The sequence below is a fragment of the Dermacentor variabilis genome, chromosome 3 (assembly GCF_050947875.1).
Source record: "Dermacentor variabilis isolate Ectoservices chromosome 3, ASM5094787v1, whole genome shotgun sequence".
NCBI classification, from domain to species: domain Eukaryota; kingdom Metazoa; phylum Arthropoda; class Arachnida; order Ixodida; family Ixodidae; genus Dermacentor; species Dermacentor variabilis.
Window position 1 is genome coordinate 81,458,087 of NC_134570.1, and position 22,520 is coordinate 81,480,606.

A 22,520-nucleotide genomic window follows, 5' to 3' on the forward strand; every position below is an offset into this window, starting at 1 on the left:
AGATAGTAAGCACTGTGCAATCAGCGCAGAGGCTTACCTGTATGTCTGACGTAAATGCGTCGAGCACATAGATCTTGTCTGCACAGGCGCAGTACAGCAGAGTTCCCAGGGGAAGTAGGGACGTTATGGGCTCCGTGCCCAGGACAAGGACACCAGGGGATTCCAGATCCCACGCGCCAGTTGCTTAGGTACAAAGACAGAAAGAGAGAAAGAGAAAGTTTCAACAAGCGCAAAACATCAGAAATATGTACCACAGAAAAAAGGCAACAAGACAAAGAGGGCAAAACAACTGTAGAAAGAGAAACAAGAATGGAGTTGTTCCCTATAAGCAAACAGGCTATTTTTTTTTCTCATGAGGTCAGCAATTGCACACTGATGCATGTGATAACACTGTGTGCAGTAAGATTCAGAGCCTATTATTTTCATTCCTAGATGAGGCCAATTTCGCACAGCCACCATAACGATTACAACCTACACGTTGGCTGTAGCTACCATGCACTCAAGCCAGTAATAAACCTCAAATCAGTGTTTGCAGCAACAATTGCATCTGTACAAGTCCACTTTGCCCACTCTGTTTCCGGCACTGGTAAAGCAACACACGTACATTTACCATTTCATGCAAGTGACCTACAAATGTGGCCCAACCGAATTCTTCTCTTTTGTGCTTTTTTTTATGCAGGTGACTATTCAGAAAGTCTACGCTTGACAGGAAAAGGTTTGACTGTATCGATTCACTTGCTTTGCATTTTGTACTCAAATAATAATGATCATCATCAGCCTAATTTATGTGTAGTGCATGACAAAGGCCTCTAGCAATCTCCCATTACGCCAGTTACAAACAGAGACTACAAAAAAAACTGATGGAACACTACAATCACAGGCATGTTATGCTGGGTAGACAGCACTGTATCGAGACACAAGGCAAAGCCTACCTGAGTCCCTCTGGTAGATATTGAGAGAGCCGTTGCTCAGGGCCACATACACACGTTCACAGTGGTAAAGTATCTGGGTCACAGGTGCTACCACTGTGGTGCTGCCCACTTCGGTCCACTTGTCCGGAGATGAAGCCAGCAGCAGGATCAACCTGCAGGACAGATGCAACTTTACGCTTCAGAACCACGGTACAGAACTGCAAGATCTAAATGTAGTTAGCGATACTCACAAAAATCTACATTGATAATCACTCATACTATCAGCGATGTTGCAGACTGGCACACTGACCAATTAGCACAGCACATGAGAACTAACAGGCTAGTCCATGTCAAAAACACCTAAACACACTGCTGATTCATATGGCAGTACTTGCTTGATCCTAACAATCCCCGAATCAAACGTGTGACCAACCTTCTGTGTGTTCAAGGTAGGAAACTAACGTAGAAATGACATTAAACCTCCTAAGCAAAGTACAAATCGAGCGTGCACTCTACATTTTAGCACGAAAAACATAGCATGCCTCCAATTCTGGCAATAATAAAAAAAGATTAAACGTGAGCTTTACCTTCACAGAAGAGAGATTTATTTATACCTGATGGCCATCATCATAACTCTCAGAGAGCACTTTACCACTGTCTATGAACCACAACATGTTGCCTGTCAGTCTCTTGCGCATATAATATTCTGAAGTTCTTAGATGACTCCGCAACAATCACAAACAGGATGGTGGCCCTCGCCAAGACTAAGCCCTTCGCAAGTTCGCCCTGCGACACATGCAATTCTCCGGAACACCAAAAACATGTTACGTGACTCATTGCAGCTAGCTTACCACGTAGAACAAGTAGGGGTATGCGAATACTGAACAGTAGATTTCAAATCGAATATCGAATTGAATGAAAAAAAAAACAAAGCCAAATATTGATCAAATATTTTTTAATGCTCATTAATTTTGGGCAACAAAATACAGTGCTGCACGTGCTTGGGGGTCTCCTAGCATTGCATAACAAGAATGTCACAAGCTATCAGAAACATAAGTACATAGAAATCAAGATGTGCAGTACAGTCCACTCTCCTTAAAGGAACACCAAATTAGTATTACAGCTCAGTTCTAGCGTGTGAATGTCTGGAAAATATTTTTCTTTATCAATAGAATCAAGCGCTTTGTTTCCTCTGAAACTAATGAATTAGTGAGATTCCATTGTACTGAATACCAATGAAATTCTTGGTTTAATACTGAACCTGTGTTTTGGGGCAACCTTCTATTTATTGCACAGTAATATTTTTCAAAATTTTCACCAAAATTCAGAAGGGCTATCCCAACTTTACAGCAGGTGCGTCAGAATAAGGTCAGTCTGAGCAAAGGACCAGACGTTAATGTGACTCGTATAGCTGACGCAAAGAGCAGGTGCCCTCCACGCCATTTCATTGTCAGGTTTGGCATGATTTACCACCTGTAAAAGATTCTAAAATCTGCAGAGTCAGGGCAAGTTTGCGCTGTGACCCTACAGTGCTAGTTTATGTCGCAAGATTGCACAAGTTCACATTGCGACCCACTGTTTGTGGCATTGAAAAATCGAATTAACCAGAGTTGAATAACCGGAAGTCTACTGTACACTGGTTTCAACACAACACACCACATGGAAGGTATATCGTATAGGTTGCAAAATTACGAGCTTAGGCCTGCGTGCGAAAGCAAGCCATTTGTGGTCCATTCTTGAAGGTTAGTTCTTCGAAACCCATGCGAAGAGCAATTCCAAGAAAAAAGAAAAAGTTTGCAGGTCAACAAAGGTACCCTCATTATCAAATCACTTTGTGCTTGACAGCAGAATGCCACTGCTGCAGAGTTACTGCAGCAGTTAACATAAACCTAAAAAAATGTGTCTATATATAAATAAAAAAAGAACTGTCGTGAGGGCTCCAGACTTTCTCACGTCCCCTGGTATTCTTCTTCCCCAAGCAGCTTTTGCACGTTTTGATGTTTAGCTTCACCGCATGACATACACAGCTATGGTGAAAGTTAGTGTCGCAGCTATACTGCTATGACAAGAGATGGTGCGAGTACTCTGATGCTAGCACCACCTTACAGTGCAGACAACTCAGACACAAGAAGAAGTTGCTTCTCTCTGTTCAGCTGTGAAATAATGGTGCGCTCATTGGTGCCTCTTGTGGGACTGTCCCACGGAGGGGTTCCTGTTTCAGTTGGAAACACAGCACCAGCATTGGTCCAGTATCTTCAGCGACGAGTTGAATTTCTTCCTATTGCTCAACCTGCCTCCAGGGAGGAAGTATTCCTCGCACATACTTCGGCTGGCTGGCACTGCTGTATAGAAAGATAACCTTTGTATGGAAGCCCCTAAAGCTTTCCCGCCATTCTGCCATCACAACTCTTGGAAGAGCACTGCAGTACCCGTCAAACCTGAACAGCGCCATGGTTGGCTAAGGGTTTGCGCTACTGAGCACGAGGTTGCGGGATCCAATCCCAGCCACAGCAGCCACATTTCGACCCCAGCAAAATGCTGGAAGTGATATGGAGAAAAGCCCATGTACCGCAATTTGGGTGCACGTTAAAGAACGCCAGGTGGTTGAAATTAATCAGGAGTCCTCCGCTACGGAGTGCCTCGTAATTAAATTGTGGTTTTGGCATATAAAACTCCAGAGGGGAAAAACAACGCTTGCCACTTACAGCCCAGTCACAGTGGGCACTTTCGATCGCGCTTGAGCTTGATCGTGATCAAATTTCTCGGTCGCGATCAGCTCCCTTTATCAGCCAGTGCAAATGAGCCATTCGCTATAGAGAAATTCAATCCCAATCCAGCTCAAGCGCAATCGAAAGTGCCCTGTGCAACACCGGTATTAAACAAGTCAATGCACACCTTTTGGAAGGCCTCGCAAGAAATAAGTAATAAAAGCCAGATCGCATTACCACCCTCGTTATGCGTGCAGAGCCCGTACCTCTTCGTCTCGGTGGTGATCCACACAGTCTCGGCAGACCCGGGAGGCGGAGGCTGAGGCGGGCTGACATCCGGGTCCGGGGCAGGTGGCACGGCCTCCATGGCAGCGATGCGGGACTCGGGCAGGTCGAAGGCACCTACTGAGCGCAGGGCGATCTGCTGCAGCGACAGGATCACCAGGTGGCTGTTAACGCCGTCGGTGCTGCACAGCCAGAGGTACTGGCCCCGAAGGCCGCCCGGCGTTGTGGGTGCCACACTGTAGAAGCAGCCACACTTGACCTGCGTCAGAGAATAGCACAGCCCATCAGCACAGTCAACTATGGAAACAACAACAGAAAATTGGGATGAGTTAGAATGTGTCCAAATTGAAATAACACACACAAAACACTGACTGAAATGTGGACACAGAAAAACAAGAAAGAAAACAGCATACAACTCCTCAGCAGGCATTGATTGTCCCTTAGTGATGCGAAAACAGACACTGAAGCCATTTGGGGGTCACCGTTGGGGTCAGACGTGTGCATGCTCGCCAGTCAAGCTTTAATTACCCAGCGAAGGCCAATTTCAAGATCGAAACAATTAACGCCTTGGCCTGCAGAAAAGTATGGGTGCTGGCCAGGACATTTGGTTGGGATCAAATTAACTGGAGTTTAATTAATGGAAGTGTACTGCACTACTGGACATAGGATTACAGTGTTAACATGTAGTCAAACCGCTTTGCAGACCCACTTGGACTAGCAGCAAGAACATTATTATATTTATTCGAATCTAGGCCGATGGTTTTTTTTCAAATAATCATATACCAAACTCTAGGGTTGGCTTAGGTTTGAAGATTTAAAAAGAACGTGCCAGTTTGTAATTGAAAACAATAAAAATGGCATACAGCTAGCACCATGGAGAAAAGTCAGTATCGCAGCCGCTACTAGCCGCGCCAGTAGCCAATCGAAGTACACGAGCAATGTTGCCATTTTGACCTGTGTCGTATCGGTATGATGGCTAAGTATCGGCATGCGGCGTGGCGTTATCGTAGTGTCACCAAACAGGTGATGCCACAAACTAAATGTTGTGCTAGCCGCAGAGGCATTGTCAAACATTCAAGCCGGGCAGGACGTCAGCATCAATGAGAAAAACTACAATCGTTGGAGGGGGCAAAGGGAGACACATTTTGTGTGTGTACCGTAACGATGAGATAATAGCAAGATAAGGAAGATAAGCGCACAATAACAGTGAGGAGCTGTTCACCGAAATTGGGCTGCGTTTTGATGCACACGAGCCATGTCGCACTATCTGCGCATGCGTGGGCGCACGGGCGGGCCAGGCGTTCCCAAGCGTATGAGGCTGGCAGCAATGATTACATAGAGTGAGCTCGGCAGGTTCATATTAAATTAATACCGTTTTCATTTTGTGAACGCTGTCCTTACTTTTTTGTTCAGCTTAAATTTGAGGTAAGCTTTTAAAAATTTTTTCTGGCTTTGAACATTCGGGAATGCTTAGAATCGGTGCCTACCTAGGTTCGAGTGAATACGGTAGCATCCATTACAAATGAAATCACTGATGTGTCTGGCTCGCACAAGCAACTCCAGTAGCACTTTCCATCCTCTTCATTGGAAACATGGAGGAATGAGCTGCTGCGACTGCCATCTATCACCCAACATTTTAACACAGCCTATTCATGTCTGAGGAGAGGGGTAGACATCTTTTTTCCTAAAAAAGGCCTTACAATTGCAACAAACCTCTGACTCGCCTATCGGCGCTAATGACATCTGAAGTTTACACAAGTTACGGTTTCAAAGAAAAATTTACACCATGCTAGTCGCAGATACTAACAAACACCAATAAGTGAGAATCCAGTATGAGCACACAGGGGTTGTGGATATTCAAGTTTGTTGCATATTCTGCACCTTCTAAACTCCTGGCGCCAACAGCACATCCACAAACCTTAATATACATGCTAGGGAAAGTAGTGGCAGAAGCTACCTCTGTGGGCGTTGAGGCAGGGTAGAGGGGCGTCAATCGAACGAGAAGAGGTAGCTTGCTGGACGGCCGCTTGTCCTGTTCTGGCACGTCCCAAGCTGGCATGTTGTTGGGGTCTGCAAGAGGGCAACAACGGCAATCGTATTTGAGCAATGGCAGCCGCTCATCTGATACTTCCAAGCAAATCTACAGCCTGAACAGTTTTGAATTGAAGTTATACCTCCTTTTCCTCAAAAGACATTTTCAAGCACAGGCTGAAAGCCATGCTTGAAGTGATAAGAGCAATGTCGTCTACTTCAGCAAATGCTACAACCAATGGACGACTTTAGAATTGAGCGTTGCCTGTGGCGCCAAGGGCATTGCGAGATCTGTAAGAGTCAGCTTTGGCTTTGGAGGCCGTGCGCTGTGTGGTTAGACACCGCGGCTGCTGCAGGGTGCTACGAAGAGGCCGCTCTCCCTCAAAATCCTTGCAAAACTGCATGCTCTGACTGGTCTCCGTGGGCGGACATGGCAATGCGAGCCAGTCTGAGCTCATGCTTTCGTGCACTTCGAGGTACACAAAATGTTTCACACTGTCTGCGTACGCTGGCCCTACGCATGAAAATGTGTTGGGTCAGCAGCTGAAGCGATGTGAAGTTCGTGGCTGCATACCCAACACGATCTGCATGCCTATTGGCGGCTAATCAGTTCAATCTTCACACTTTACAAAATCCCGCAGATCGCAAACAGCGCAGATTGCTTTGAAGATGAAGCCAACGCAGGCGCACACTTTTGCCACATTGCAGATCGCTTTCAAGATATGGCGCCCACACGGCCGCACCCTAAGATGTAGTCACCGGAGAATAATATCCCCCCCCCCCACACTCCCTCCCTCCCTCCGCCTCACCCCCGTGCCTCGCGTTCGACAGGAGAGGATGTGCATCCGCCCCGCCTTCGTCACTTGTGCACGCGAGATTGACCACGTACGCCAGCTCGCCCTTGCACGCTTTCACTCGCACAGACAGCATACAGCACACTGCGATGATTTTATCACCCTTGAGCTTTGTACGGAACCTCACGGGAGAGAAGCGACCTGCATGAGAGGCGTTGGCCATGTCTGGCCAGGTGCAAACGTATCTCTCTCCACTCAGCTCTAAACAAAGGGCCGCATATGGAAAAAGCAAAGCTGTGCGGCCCGCGCGGCACCGCCATCATCACCAACGTGCTCCTGCGCACAAGCACTCTCCCCATCCACGATGGCGCGGAGCTCAAATTATCGGTGACAGTGCGGATTTCAGTTTGAATTAGCGGGATATGTTACCTATTGTTTTCAATACATTGCTGGACAGACCGAGGCACCTACTTCGAATTATCCGAAATTTCGAATTAATGATTCGTGAATTAACGAGCTTTCACTGTACCGACAGAGACAGCCCCGGCCGATACTGCACCATTCTGTGAATTGCGGCATTCAGGCACTGTGTGTGCCATCCTTGTATTGGACAAACGTCGGTGAGCACTCGCAGTGACCAGGTCCACTACTGTGTCAGCTGAGGCAGCCTGTCCGCAGCGCGCTCAACGCTCCTTCTCCACCGGAAACAAAATGAAATGCTCCCTTGGGCAGCATAAAGCACGAGGGGCACCTCGACGCATGCAACATGTAGCACTGCGTGGGTCCCTACGGCGAATATATCGAATGTTCGAAAAATCGAATAGTAGACATTCAAGTCACAATTTGAATTATTCGAAAATTCACTATTGGATTCCATTCACTGATATTCGAGCATTCGCACGCCCCTACCCGGCAGGCAAAAAGCGGATGCTGGAGCACAAATGCGCTCGGTGCACCGAGTGCACGGAGATGTGATGTGATGGCTGCGATGCCGGCACAGCATTCTGTGACCCTTTAGGTCGCGTTTATCTTTGTCGTGCTATGTAAACTGTTGTCCTACGGTTAGCATAGACGGTAGAAGAAAGGGTTTACTCTCGTTAGACAAGGCACAACTACGCAGGCGGCTGCAGGTGGAGCAGACAATGAAGCGCTTTCCCTCTAGATTCCCCTAATGCTGCCATTTGCATGCTACTTTCTAAAGTCGTCCATTGACCTTGGTACACATGCTCAACACATTCACGCACACTTTGGCAGAGCAACATGTACCCAGTGTCATAGAGTTTGCTACAAAGTACCTCGTTTTGTTGCAGCAATGAAGCTTTGTTAGCGCTGCTTCCTTCTGTAAACTGTAAAATACCTGTTACTGCCATTTATGTTTGTCTGTGGTCATGAGAAAACGAAGAGAAATGCTGTGGGCACAGCAGAGAAAGAAAATTATGCATCAATGCTAACCCCAGGAGCTTTACATGCATCACACACACCACTCTGTTTTTCTGACATGTATTCCCTCTTCTATGCATTGAAAGGAGCTTCTGAACCTCTGAACGCAGTGAAAGGATTCCAAATTGCCTAATGGCTCTGTTCGAAGTCCAAATAAAGTGCTTCAATATTTAAAGGTTTTGAATAGTTGAGCACCTCTTCTTAAGAATCCTTATGCCTGTTCACAATGTCTAGGAAGTCTGAAATACACACAATAATATCAGCACCGAATAACAACACAACATGCCAAGCAGGAAGCACATTCCTGGCTGATAAGAAAAGCGCCAGAATAACGATAAGTGGCTGGTAAGGCAACTTTAGCCCACTTACCCAAAGCCAGCTTTGCGAGGCGCAGGTCAGTAGTCCAGTCTCTTTTAACAGCAGGGCTTGACAGCTGGAAACTAACTTGTACTTTCTGGGACCTGCATTTCAAGGATGTCGAAATATAGGGACAGACGCAAGCTACCTTTGAACGTCCACTATTCAGTCTTTTGCCAGCTACTTACCTTTACAGGTAAACACTGATACCACAAGGATCATGTCACAACTTTCAGTACTCTAGGCAACAGAGGCCTTTCTTAACTGTTAAGTCTGCCTCTTCACAATGCACACGTGCTTACCTCACGACAGCTATGCTGGCCATTCAAATGAAGACAAAGCTGTTGACCACACATGTCTATGTGCATAGCAGTTGCAAATTACGCCATTGCTGACAACATTACCTTCTTCCGAGGCGTAAAACATGTTCTAAACATATACAGTTGACGACCGATAAATTGAACTCCACGGGGAACATAAATAAGTCCGAACTAAAAAAAGATCCCTTTATTTACGTTTTAAGGCCCCTGTGCACGGAACAAGTGGTCGGTGCATTGCTGCACGCACTTCCGCTTATGTGCAACCAAGTTCACCTGTATTTCTGCCGTGTTTTGAGTTTTGCTGTATGCCGATGCAAGGACTGCAAAGGCTTGAGTCATATTCGCATGTGGAAGGCTCCAGAGCACATGGCACATCATATCCGAGTCAGAGCCGCTGCTTGACGGTAGGAGAACTTGCTCAATTATTTTGTGATCGTTTAGTTTAGCACACAACAAAACCGCGCTGTCACCGCCTCCAAAGTCTTCTAATGTAATGGCAGCAGGAATCGCCACGCACCGCAGCCCAGCAGGTCATCAATGATGTCCGCATTTGAGCTCGCTGTGGCAGGTGGCAGTTAAGCGTCTTCAGTTGTGGAGTCGGGCTCATTTTGCCTGCAACTCATAAGGCTCATATGGAGTCGGACTGCGAGGGCACCACTGGTGCCATTTGACGCGGCCCATCTATAACTTCACGAGAAATACTTCTTGGAGCCAGCAGAGCACTGTCTGGAACGCAAACTAAAGAAACAAGCACGGCATGGCAGAAAGCTGTCCACAAGGCAAACTCAACAAATAGAATGGTGATAGCAGGCCATGTGCGGGGGTGCCGGAAAAGGATGTGATGATCGCAATGTTGATGCGACCTCACAATTCAGGCAAAGCCTCCAAGATTGGCAGTTGCAGTTAAATCTCAGACGCATACAGCGGCGACCAGGGCAAAGCCTCAGAGAACACCGTCTACGTGCAATCTCTGAGGCCATGCTTGATGCCTCGTCAAGGTTGCCAGAGGAGATAATGGCAGCAGAGTTGGCGTACCTTATAGCCACGGACGGAGTCCAGATAATCAAATGCAGAGCTGGCGGCTGACCGAAATGTCGGTCGTTTTTACACATTAAGTCTATGGGGCCAGTGGGGGCGCTGCGAAGCTGTACGAATTAGCGAGCATGTCCGGATTGTCAGTGTCCGATTTATCGGTCGGCAACAGTATAACTGTATGCTGGCTGATCTAGAGGTTGACCTGGAACTGCCTTGCAGGAAAGTTGACCTAAACAATACAGGGGGGGAGAGGGTGGCATTATTTATGTGAACAGGCTTTTTCTGTAATGGGCACCTCTTGGCAACATATTTTGCAATTGCAAAACACTGTGACAAACGAATTCTGCTCAATGCATGATTGATTGATCGATTTATCAGGCTTAACATGCCAACGGCTACAATGGAGGAGACTGAATTAGCAGTAGCCATCCAGTGTACACCTAAATCTAAGTACAGTAGAACCTTGTTCATACGTTTCTGGGAAAGAAATATGAGAAAAAAATTCACTGATTACGATACTCCCTAATGCGAAATTTGAGCGCAGCTCTATGTGTGTTTTCATGTTACTATATACTGGCTGGCATGGTCAATCTGTCTCGTGTGGTGCGTTGCAAATGAAGCATTGCGTGACGCAACTGCCTCGCTAATCTGGAGTTTGCAAGAGCCAGCGCGTGGATGACGCATGGGCACAATTCACAGAAGCCACCACCAACAGACCTCCCAGACAACGCATGCTACTCTGGCGCCATCTTGTAGCCATCGTCGCCGCACTACGCTTTTCACATTTTCGCTATACCCTCCTCCGCTTTCCTCCTCACGTCTTTCATCCCCTGCTGAGCTCTGTGTTTGGTTTCATCTTTCTCTGTGTTCTGTGCTCGTTCGCTTGGCTATACCACCGCCGACACTCGCTGCAGGAATGAGTGCCTAAGCGCTGCGCTCTAAAAATGTACTACCCGAGAAAATGTACGATCCGAAGCACTAAAAAATTTGACAGGCTTAACTGTAGTTCACATCTACCTAATGCAAAGCATTGCACAAATCGTTGTGGCATGAGGCACAGTACGCCAACGCGTGTCGAGCTGGTGGGGCTCCGAAGGCCCGAGACGCGTTTCATTATTAATGCAAAAACGTTAAGGGCCCCGTGTTGCGGAATATCTAACATCGGCGTCCAGCACCTACTGTTGTTTCAGCAAAAATAATTTCAAACCATGCAAACCCAAGCAAACATACCCAACCACGCAGGCCCTCCATCTAGCACAAAGACGTTACTGAACTAATTGGATTTCTCAAAGCCACAGAGCGGCCACGGAGCGGACCACCCGTTCCTTTGCAACACCTCCAGATGGCACCCGCCTCCGCTACATCTGGACCCATGCGTCAGGCCACGTTTCTACCAGAAAGCTCGCCTTCATGCATAGCGTTCGCCACCGGCGTTTCTCAGTAAATATTACGATTACATAAGCTGCAGTTGCCAGGAAGCACGAGAAGCAGTCAGGAATCTTTTAATGCTATCACGTTCCACTCTTAAAGGCGAAGCTTAAGTGTCCTACAAATCTTTTTCTTATTGCGTAGTGCTTTAAAGGGCCCCTCACCAGGTCTGGCCATTTTGAGCTGACAAGCGCAGAGCATACATTGAGCGATAACAATCGCGTCTGCAAAGTATTATGTCACTACGCGGCGCGGGAAGATCTGAAATATCAAACCTAATGCCATTTTTCCTTCTCCTCGCAGCCACCGTGCTCCAAGCTGGAGGATGACGCAGTCACATCCCTGTGCCTACGTACTCGAGTCCGCAGTGTGACGTTGCTTGTGGTGACACTTGACTTCGAGAATTGTTCAAGACAACATCTGTTATCTGTGCGATCTGTTGCTTGAATTGACGAATTGAAGTTTAGAGAAATAATAAAACACAAACGGAACGTCTGTGAGTTTTTTGTTTTACTTCGCATCAAAGCAAGAGAGATGTATTTCCACTTCGTCTGCTTGTCACCACGGTCGTGCGGTCAAGTGCATAGGTACTGAAACTATGCCATTTTCTATTGTGCTGCAGCGCGTGATCATGACCTGCGATCCGCTTGTTCTGCCTCAGCATTCGTGTAGCACTGAATTATACCGCTAGTGATGTTTCCTTGTGCACAGCGCACAAAATCATGCACTGTGTGAACGAGACAACAGCTTGTGCACAGCACCGTCAGTAAATGTGAGTTCGCTGAAAAAAAAGAAGAAGAAAAGAGGAGAAAAAAAATGCAGATGGGGCCTGTGCAATATGCGTCATGTGATCCTCGAGGTCTAGTATGGGAGAACGCAGGGAAGGAATTTCTTTTGCGAAGGCTAGACGGGGCGAGTGAAGAGAGCGTCTTGCTTGGCAGTGGAGCCCACCTGCTGAAATCATGGTTAGCGGCACTGAAATCTTTATACCTCAGCTATTAATGAGCTGATTTGAAAAATTTGTGCGGCAGAATGCTCTCTAGAGGACATGTAATAACTTCCAGCGTATAACCCAAATTTGCTATGGGGCCTGGTGAGGGGCCCTTTAAGACGGCCACGGGAAACCAAAACGTAATTGTGCTGGTGGGTGATGCTGGATGCTGCTGGAGCGAAATGCGATGTTCCCATTGCGCTGCCTGTAGCAGCGAATGATGGTGCATTTGGGCTATCGCCTACTAAAAGTGTGCCGTATGCTTCCAATGACACTATGCCCCATGCACTGTAAAATAGGTAGGTGAAGATGCTTATCGCAACATGTATGGCAGTGATAGCTGTGAATGCGGCATGCGACGACCCAGAAGCAGATTTGCTGGCACCAGAATAGGAAACACGCTGGCATTTTGACATGAGACGGGCGGGCGAGTATTGCAGTGAAGCCGCTGGGGCAGACGGCTACTGTTCTTGATCGTGCGTGCCCAACGCATTTTCTTGTTTACATTGGGATCTAGCGATCAGAAGAGGTATCATACTATCCCAGTTTCGCAACATGCTGAACATTGGTGCCGAAAGATCGTGTTTTTTGGTAACGTATAGACTGGTAAAAAATAAGCATTACTCAATTGGGTCATTTCTTATGTTCTCAATCGTGAATGTTGGCGCTGGGAAATCATATGTAACGGGATTGTATCAACAAGATTCTACTGTATATGAGCACTTTTGCATTCCACCATTATCGGAGAGTAGCATTGGAGATGGAATTCGAGGCCCCAAGCTTAGCAGCAGAAAGCTACTGCCAGCGAGCCATCATGGCAGTTGTTCTAAGTGCATGCCAAGCCACTCACTCACGGCACCAACATACTCACGTTTACACTCCTGCCGACTCACATTCACACGAACTCACATTTATACTCATGTTTACACTTACGTCCACTCACATTCACCGGCACTCGCTCATGTTCACACAAGTGTGCCCCCCTATGCCTGTGACATTCACGTAACAATCCAAGTATCAGAGACTGGCGCACAAGGTACACAGTTAGTGCATGTTGCTGGTGGTCCTAAAAAGAGGAGCAGCAAGAGATCGAGCCTTACTTGGACTTCTGTGGGAGTGCCAGTTGCAGACAGCAGCTGTCGAGCAGGGTTATCTCCTCATCCTTCTGGCGCACCGAGTCCTGGATGCTGCGAGCCATGCTTTGCACGCTCTCCACCGAGATCTCCTGCAGCAGCAGAGGATGAGAAACGCACACATGAGGGCCGAAATGAAACTCGAGTTTCTTAATATATTAACAGGGTATGCAAAAGTTTAGTAAAAAATGGGACATCCCAATAAGATGTCAATGTAAACACTAAGAAGGTACATAGAATAAGCATAATACAGCCAACTGCCACTGTAAATTTGTGAAATTCATGCCGTTCTTCCCAATGATTGCTGAACACTGAAACATACCAAAGGTCACAATCAACAAATAAACAGCAATATTTGTCCTTTGCAACACTGCCTAAGTAAATACTGCATACTAATACTTATAACAAATAGTAATAATAATGACAATAATAATAATAACAATGCATTCTCATTTGACATGCAAGGGAGATCTCAGAATAAGCTTCAACCTTCTCATCTTCTTTAATGTTAGTTGAAATCTCACTTAGGTAATTACATAAGCATTTCTGCACCCTACCAAAATGCAGACAACCTTCAAATAACCCTGAAACACAGCTGCACACCTCTCCCTGTGACAAAGTGCAAACTTGGGCCATAAAATATGAGTAACAGTGCGAGACACAGGACATAAGAAGGAGACAAATGATGCGCTATCACTGCTACTTCCATCTCCTTCTTATGTCCTGTGTCTTGCGCTGCTGCTAATTTTTTAAACTCTTCCTGTACTTCAGTCTTTTGCAATCTTTTGTCTCTTCAACTGCACCAGAATGTCCACCCTTTTCTAATAAAATAATAGCCACCATCAGTCAACAACAAGTTTAAAAGCTGTGGGAAGTAGGTGCAACAATTTCCTCTATTGTGAACGGGAAAGCTGGACCGTGCCTCTTCCCCAGTTCCTGTCGCTTCCTTGACAACACGACACTGATTTTCCCCCACTTTGCAGGAAAGAGAGACGGTGTCCATCTTTCTGGGAGCAGGACAGCCTTCTCGTGGTTGTAAAAATGCATAAATGCCAGGCTACATGGAGCAAAATAGCAGCTTCAATGCAACTAACTTCACCCTGCAGCAAATGCTCGACCTCCAGTGACAAAAACTTTTATGCCTGCCACTGGCCAGGCTTGACCAGAAGAACTTCACCCATCAAACTTCGCCACTTTCAGTGGCAAGCGCGCATCGCATCTTCGCCAGACGTCGCAACAAGCGATCTCCCTCCAACTTCCAGCAGCTGGCTGTGAGCCGCCGAAAGTCTTTATATGCTTTTTTCATTTTTCCCTAGTGCCGTCAGCGGAGCACCAGTCACGCGGTCGAGTGCCTTGAGGGTTCAAGAGCCTTGAGGAGAAAAAGGGGCGAGAGTTGGAACCTGACTGTGCCTGGTTTCCAGGCTGTTTGCATTTGTGTAGCCTAGACGGCGCACAGAATGCCCGGCAGCATTGAGAATGAGAGCTCCTGACAGTCCCGTTTCATGCCAAATTTCGATAATGCTATCCCCTCCGCAAGCAGTACTAGATGCCTATTGTTGGAGGAAGCTTTCACAAACCGAAACTGAAGTAAACATGAATCATCACAATATGTATTTACACAAAAAAGTTCCAAACTAACATCGCTGATAGAGAACAACAAAATCTTCTGCCTGCCGCACTCCCACTTCATTGCTATGACTGCTGCTGGGCTGTCCCTTGCAGGATTGCACGCATAACAGGAGGCACGTACACACGAAGCTCCAAGCCACGTTGGAGGCTTGGAGTTCTAGCCACTGTAGTGGCATTCCAAGCTCGTGCCACCACACAACATAGTCAGACGGCGCGATGCCCGGCTGCTAAAATGCTTACAGCTAAATAAAATGAGCAGAAGTTGTTTTAAGGGGGGGGGGCACTGCTACTGACGTAATGTGCACTATTTCTTTCATCAATATTAATGAAACTTTACAGCCTTGTTACGATTTCTGTGCTGATTTCAAATATATAACTATTTTTCCTATAAGCAACTTAGTTATCAAGAGAAATGAAATTCATTGTTCATTTGCAGAAACAACAAAAAAATTAACTATGGGGTTTTACATGCCAAAACCACGATCTGAGTGTGAGGCATGCCGTAGTGGGGGAGTCCGAAAATTTGGACCACCTGGGATTCTTTAATATGCACCTAAATCTAAGTACACAGGTGTTTTCGCATTTTGTCCCCATCGAAGTGCGGCCGCCATGGCTGGGAATAAATCCCACAATCTTGCACTTATAAGCCCAACACCATAACCACTAAGCAACCACAGTGCTTTTTGCAGAAAGAATAGACAAATAACCGTGCTAAAAAAATTCGTATTGGCACATGCCTAGGCACTAGAAAGCATAAGGAACACGATGGTAGGAATATTTTTTTGATATAACAAATATTAGTAATTCTATAGCAATTCAATCTTCACTGTTTCAAATGTGGGTACCCTCCTACTGTCTAATCTAAAGCACAACTGAAAAATTTTAATGCATAAACTCCAAAGTCTGTTTCTGCCATTGTGTGCTTTGCACCCTCGGCTACGAGCTTCAACTAAAATTATGGCTCTACCTGCCTTGAAAGCAGAGATATCGCTGCCGCAAATCAGCAAGAAGTCAAAAATCGGTGTTTTGAGAGAACGAGAAAAAAGAAATACGCTCACTTTTAATCAAAAGTTCAGAAAAGATGTTGCAATATTTTGCAGCGAAAGTGGCTAAAAGCCATCAGGAATGTGGTTGCTCTAACTATGGCCACCCAAATGTGACAAAAACATTGTCAGCACCATTCGCCGATTGCCCAGTGGCTTGCATCGCGCGCGTGGCAAGAACATTCACAACGAATGGTTTGCTCTTCTGGTTGCTGTTCACGCGAAGCAAGCTCCACGCCGACGTGACATCACCACAGCATGCGCACGTGATGACGATCTTAATGGTGAGGCCATATGCTCGCTCGCTTTTGGCTACTGTGACGCTACCACTGCACACCTTGCACTTGACAAATGACGTCAGTGCGTTCACGGAGTCCGAACTGACGATAGCAAAGCCTGCTTCGACGTCGACTGGTGCGGCCGCAACATCGTCGGCGTGAGTGAGTAAGTCCAACTTCCACTTTGTTGCTGGCGTTGAAGTAAGAACTTGAAGTTTTTTGGGGGGCATTCATCTCCCTCTGTTGCAAACCTGTACGTTGAAACACTGCAATGTCACGCCGAATGTGGACGCTACCTGGAACGCTTTTACTTGTTGGTGAGCTGGCTAGGCCTACTTCAGTGTCGTCCAGGGCTTCGGCATCACTTGCGGCTGGTGGCGGACTAATCTTGATGTTTTCCGAAAGAATGGAATGCTTTTGAAAATTATAAGCTGATCGCTTCTTCTTCTTTCCGAACTTGTGCCTCATGGCGAACTTCCCCGGTGGATCGGACATTGTTCCGAACTTGTCACAAACCTATGAAACACACCGCTGCGTTGCCTGCGAAGCGGAGTGGACGACAGGAACCTCATGCAGCCAACCACAGCATGTGTTTCTGGTCATGTGCACTAGTCAACGAATGGGATCGCGCATTTGGACATTTTTTTCTGCCCGGACTTCAATGTCACCGGTGAGCTGAAGGAGCCACTTTTAGTGGGAAATCTGAGGAGAAAGGCTTCTGTTTCTAACGAGACCAAGATGGCTGCAATCACACATGTAGGAAAAAGAGCTACGAGCCGCAAAAAGAAGGGCTGTTCTTGCGCGGAGTTCACCTCACAGTGATTTTACTCTTCCGCCCAAGATGCGAAACTTGGGGAATTAAAGGAATAGTAGCTGTAGGTATTGAAAATGTCATTTTAAAAAAATCTATTTCACGATTCTTTTTGCCTCAAAGAGCCGTGTCACCCCTTAAACGCATCTATGAAAAATTTTTTCAAATAGCTTAGCCATCAACAAAAGATATCAAAATGAAAACTATAATTGTTTTCTTTTACAAGAGCATGTTTATAGAGTCTGGCAACACTAACAGTGAGGCGGTGAGCATGCCTGTTTTTTGCTCCGTGTAGCCTGGCCTTAAAGGAGCGTCCCCAGGAAAGACGCTTTCTCTCTGGTCTCAACTATCGGATACCTGCGTGTCCAGAGAGTGACCCCGTCACGTGACTGCCCCCATAAAACATGAGGTGAGCCTGCTTATTAGTTTTACAGTGTGTGGACTTCCATCTACAAGTGTTTACGGCGTATTGCATATGCAATGCACCTGGCAATAAATATTGTTTGAGCTGATGCCGCTGTTTGCCTCATTCCCACGAACCAGCCGCAGCTACGATTTACCTGCGCCACAGGTTGGGAGCTCGATACAGAACACGTGAGCAGGGCTAGATTCAGCCCTAGCCACCCGCAAAGCAAACCCCATAAAATGTACGCTACTTTCGCATGAGATTCGGCAAGGGGGCAGATGGCGAATGCATGAGTGACAGAGCACTATGGGCGTACCACATTGCACAGAACACACAACTGCACTATATGCGAGCTTGTGGTGACTGCGGTGGAGAATAAGCTTCAAGAGACAAGAAAACTGTATTGGCGACTGACTGTGTTTCTGAGCCTCTTCAGGAGTGAAGCTGCATATACTGAGGCTAAGAAGAATCATTTATTAGAAGTGAAAGAGCCAAATAAGAAAAGGAGAAATAGGGCAGCAGACAAGTAGACACCACCACTCACCGTGTAGGGCCTCCTGAGTGATTTGACTAGCACAGCAATCCGGCTCACAACTTCCAGGTCATGGACAAGGTCAGTGAGCTCATCGTACAGCACTTGCATGGAACCTGCCCCTTCTGCAGGACAAACACAAACAAAAACCAGAGAAAATAAAGAAAAGCTCACAAAACTGGCAAACTTTCCCTGGACACACCAGCTAAATGCAAGAGCATGAAATTATAGCTCTGAATATGGCTGCGTTTATTGCACGCAACTATGCTTGTTCGGTGCAGTAAACCCTCGTTATAATGAAGTGACTGGGATGGCAAAAAAATTTGAGATAAGCAGTAATTTTATAAAAGCAACTACTCCATAAGAAGTGAAAAACGTAGAGCTGAAGTAGCACGACTCCACGGCAGTCTAACACGGGTGTTACGCAACACATTTTCAATATCGATCAAGCCAGATCGGGATTGAATTGATCGGTTGGGATTGGCTCCTTTGCGCAAGCTGCGGGAGGGAGCCAATAGAGTGACTTTGGGCATGGCGAGTATGCAGGAGGCAGTGCGGAGTAATATTTGTATGTTCCGTTCCGCACTATTTCCACAGCATCACAGCCACCGCTCGCCGTTGATAACGTCGACGGAGAAGGTCGCTCGCTCACCCAACGTGGAACATGCCGCTGTGAGTGCACACAGGCCCCTTGGCAGTTCACTCCAGGCAGAGCAGCTTATCGGTATGCTACAAGTAGTCCGTCTTAAAATGCATGCGCTCGGGTCGGGACTGGGGAGCAATTTCGAATGCAGAAGCAACGACTTGAGTAAGGTAGCTTTGTCATAACGAGTGTTTGCTGCATAACAGTGAAGAGGTGGATTCAGCGATGGCAAGCACACCTGCGACCATAAATCCCATCAACACATCAACAAAGTGCAAATCAAAATGGCATCACAAGACCACCTGACACAATCTACACGTGGCTAAACTCTTGTGCACCACGAAATTTAAAGCTACACTACAACAACAACAACAACAACAACACACACGCGCGCGCACACGCACACACACACACACACACACACAAAAGCTATGCATTCTTCCTCTGTTCACAATTCACAGTAAGAGTGAGTAAAGCAGAAAGCAAGGCTGTCAGGTTAACCGTTCAGTTCCTAAATCTGTCTCTCAAGAAATGAGCACCTTAACATAACGTCCCGAGAAAGACAGGCTTCATAACAGCCCTTCCTATCGTTGCACACAAATGCGGCTACCAAGAACAACTTTCTGGCATTTATAGCTTAATGTTCTCTGGACTGTTGCAAGCGGGCTTTGTCAGTCTTTGGTGCAATGGGTTCGTGTTTGTTTGAGACAATCCAGCGCGATATATGGCAGCACCTCATGAAGCTCTTCAAAAAGGTCTATACAGAAGCATTTCAGCTGCATTTAATAGAGGCCGCACGTTTGTTGCTGGACAAGGTCGCCACTAACCAGGGTGACCCAGCGGCACCAGGCGCCCCGCCGAGTTTCGTGCCCGTCCGGAGGAGGCGAGGAGGTTGCGAGTGGCCGGGGCAATGTCCTCCTGCACGTCCACGTCCTGCAGGGGCACTGCCCACTTGAGACTCAGCCGCTCCCTGCCACCCTGGCCCCCTTCCGATGGCCTGGGTGCCACAAAAAGATGAGGTGTCGCACATCAGTGAAAGAAAGACAATGGCCACTCATTTGTTTCGTCTATTCATCCTCTTAGCCTTTCTACTGGGCCATTAATGGAGAGGAACGTGACCAAAACACCAGCAAAGCAATAATGTGTACAAGTACAGTGCAAAAAAACAGCGTGAAGTTAACACGTGGTTGAGCTATGGAGAAACAACTTCGTGTACAGCCAGAAACTCGTCAATGTAAAATGCTGCAACTACAGAGTGCATTCGATTACATAATTCTCCTGGGGAAAAAAGAAAACAAAGTTAAAATAGTCACTGAAAACAGTTATTGAAAATAGTTGTGCTATGACAACAAAGCAAGTCTGCATTTCGCACAACCTCATGTCATTGCACAGTTCTCCCCTTACTGCTCAATTTCAGTATGTGGTGTTATCTGGAAGCCTGCCTGTGCTCGCAAAGCAGGGATTTGCCGGGAACCAAGGTGTTTTGCTTCGTGTTTCAGACCAGCTGAATATCTTTAGCGTTCCCCTAGATATTTGTACATACGGGCACTGCGCAAGAGGGCCATGGGCGTTTGTCATTCTTAGTCTAAGTGTCTAACCTGATATTGCACAGTTATTATTTTTTTTAGTTGTGTGACTGATTTCTTTTTCCCCTTTCAAGAAAAACATGCGGACATGAATTACATGCAAACAACAGGGCCAGCATCTGCATACGGCTCCAAAACACCATACAAGAACTTCATTTAAGGGGAAGGTAAACTATAGCTTCTTCAGTTGCTCATCAACTGAAGTTAATCAAAAGCAGTTAAAATGGGCCTTTGAAACTTCGTGCTTTCTCAGTGCACATAACACCTAAATTCCATTACACTGACTACAATGAAAAAATCATTTCAATTATCTAAACTACTGACCAAGCGGAGCGCTTACAAAGTAGGGGCAAATTTTTTGGAGCAAATACACATGGTTCAATAGGAAGATAAACTAAATTGATTCCACATTCGTGCAAGTCACCTATACAAAAGGAACTAGCTCATTAGACATCTAAATAGGGTGAACTTGAGAATAAAGTAAAAATCATCCAAGTACCGTGAGGTCACTGTGACGCAGACAAGAAGGTCGTTCAGCAGGAAAATACGCCGCGGTTTCGACTTGACAACAAGCCCGCTCTGGTCAACTTCCTGCAATGGGCAGAAGCAAACAAGACAAACAGAAGCCGTCAGGGATTAGCCATGCAGGTGATAACCAAAGCTAAAACACTGAAATAGTAGCAGATACAACTTAGGAAAAAAACAAAATCTTGCGCCATATATTTCTTTATTTTTTTGCTATAGGTTAGGTTAGGTTAGTTGATTAAGGATACCCAAACTGGTCTTTCAAGATTGGTAAAAAAATAAAAAAAGAATAGAAGGGCTAGTGTTCCATCTAGTTTCTTTTGATTAACAATGCTAGAGCAGCTTAACGGCTTGAAATTACTTGTAGAAGGGCTAGTCACTAGTTTCGTTTGCCTAACAATGCTAGAGCAGCCTAATGGCTTGAAGTTATTTGTAGTCTAAATCACCTGCACACGACCTGCTTTCTTCTTTTTTCTTTGTGGCCTTCTTAGGGAAAAATTTTAACAATCACGCTGTCCCTGTAATACTTACGTATCACCTTCCCACTGCAAAAATGAGAGTACGACACAGGCATCAGATTTCACTTGACTAAGAGAAGCCAGACTGGTTCATAATTAAGAGAAGAGAAAAAGAGAAACAGCAAGGCGTAACAGTCTCTGTTGACCTTACACATAATACATGGCACAAATTTCTCAAAAAAGATAGTTGCATGAAATTTACACACGAAATTAACACCATGTTTACGCTGACCAGATTGCCTACATGCAAGCCTACATGGATTTTAAACAAGATTAAATACTGAACAAAGGCACATCAGGAACTACAGTACAGTTCTGTTAATTAGACTGCAATTATTTTTATTTTTCAATTAATTCAATCCTGACTGAAAGTCCTGGCCAGCGGCCATGCATTTCTATGGGCCCAAACTATCATTATTTCAATCCTAAAATTGCCTTGGCCGGATAATTCGAACATGAACAGTCAGCACACATGCACTTGGCCCCTATGGTGGCCCCAATAGGAATCCCTTTGGCGGCAGTCTCTGTTCCAGCAGAGCTTAGGGGACAGTCAATGCACTGAACACAGGTCATCTCCCATCAAAAACGCCTATTTTTGGCCTACCCTAGGAAGATTTTCAAGCAATAACCATATTTCACAATGTTTGATTATGATATCTACACGATTCTAACGTGTTTTCAGCCCGGATAACTGGGTTGAAAACTGCCTGCACGTTGGATACGAAACCAAAGCCGCCTTCGCAGCGTTCATATGCTTTACCGCATAACACGTACGTACTGCGGGGAAGCCGACTTTAAACAAACAGTTCGGCGAAGATGATTTTAGGAGACCGGCCACCACTGTGCAACATTTATTTTTCTTGCTAAAAAGTCGGATGCGCATAAGATTTCTACTTTGTTCTGGTGCTTTAATCTAAAATTTCTATGTTAGTTTTCCACTTTAGACACATAGAAAGTGGTCGCGCTTGATTCAGGGGCGTGCTAGGTTTTGGCAAATAGCGCCAAATGAATCCATCAGCGGTGCGTTTTGACATTTTCATGCACCTTGTTTACTACGACCCGCCAGATAATTCCATCAGTTTTGGCGATCCTGTCAGAGTCGAATTAGCGGAAGTA

The 22,520-nt window shown here is 46.1% G+C and overlaps 1 protein-coding gene across 4 annotated transcripts in view; it reads right to left on the reverse strand.

Moving 5' to 3' along the window:
* LOC142575953 (uncharacterized) overlaps positions 1 to 22,520 on the reverse strand; it is a 65,524-nt gene that overhangs the window by 15,691 nt on the left and 27,313 nt on the right. For all 4 annotated transcript variants that reach the window (XM_075685794.1, XM_075685792.1, XM_075685791.1 and 1 more), the window contains 9 exons: positions 20,861 to 20,952; positions 19,603 to 19,772; positions 18,145 to 18,257; positions 13,401 to 13,525; positions 8,539 to 8,630; positions 5,862 to 5,974; positions 3,886 to 4,163; positions 933 to 1,084; positions 38 to 183 (listed from right to left, as the gene is read on the reverse strand). In XM_075685794.1, coding sequence (XP_075541909.1) covers positions 38 to 183; positions 933 to 1,084; positions 3,886 to 4,163; positions 5,862 to 5,974; positions 8,539 to 8,630; positions 13,401 to 13,525; positions 18,145 to 18,257; positions 19,603 to 19,772; positions 20,861 to 20,952 — 1,281 coding nt within the window. The remainder of the gene's footprint in view (positions 1 to 37; positions 184 to 932; positions 1,085 to 3,885; positions 4,164 to 5,861; positions 5,975 to 8,538; positions 8,631 to 13,400; positions 13,526 to 18,144; positions 18,258 to 19,602; positions 19,773 to 20,860; positions 20,953 to 22,520) is intronic.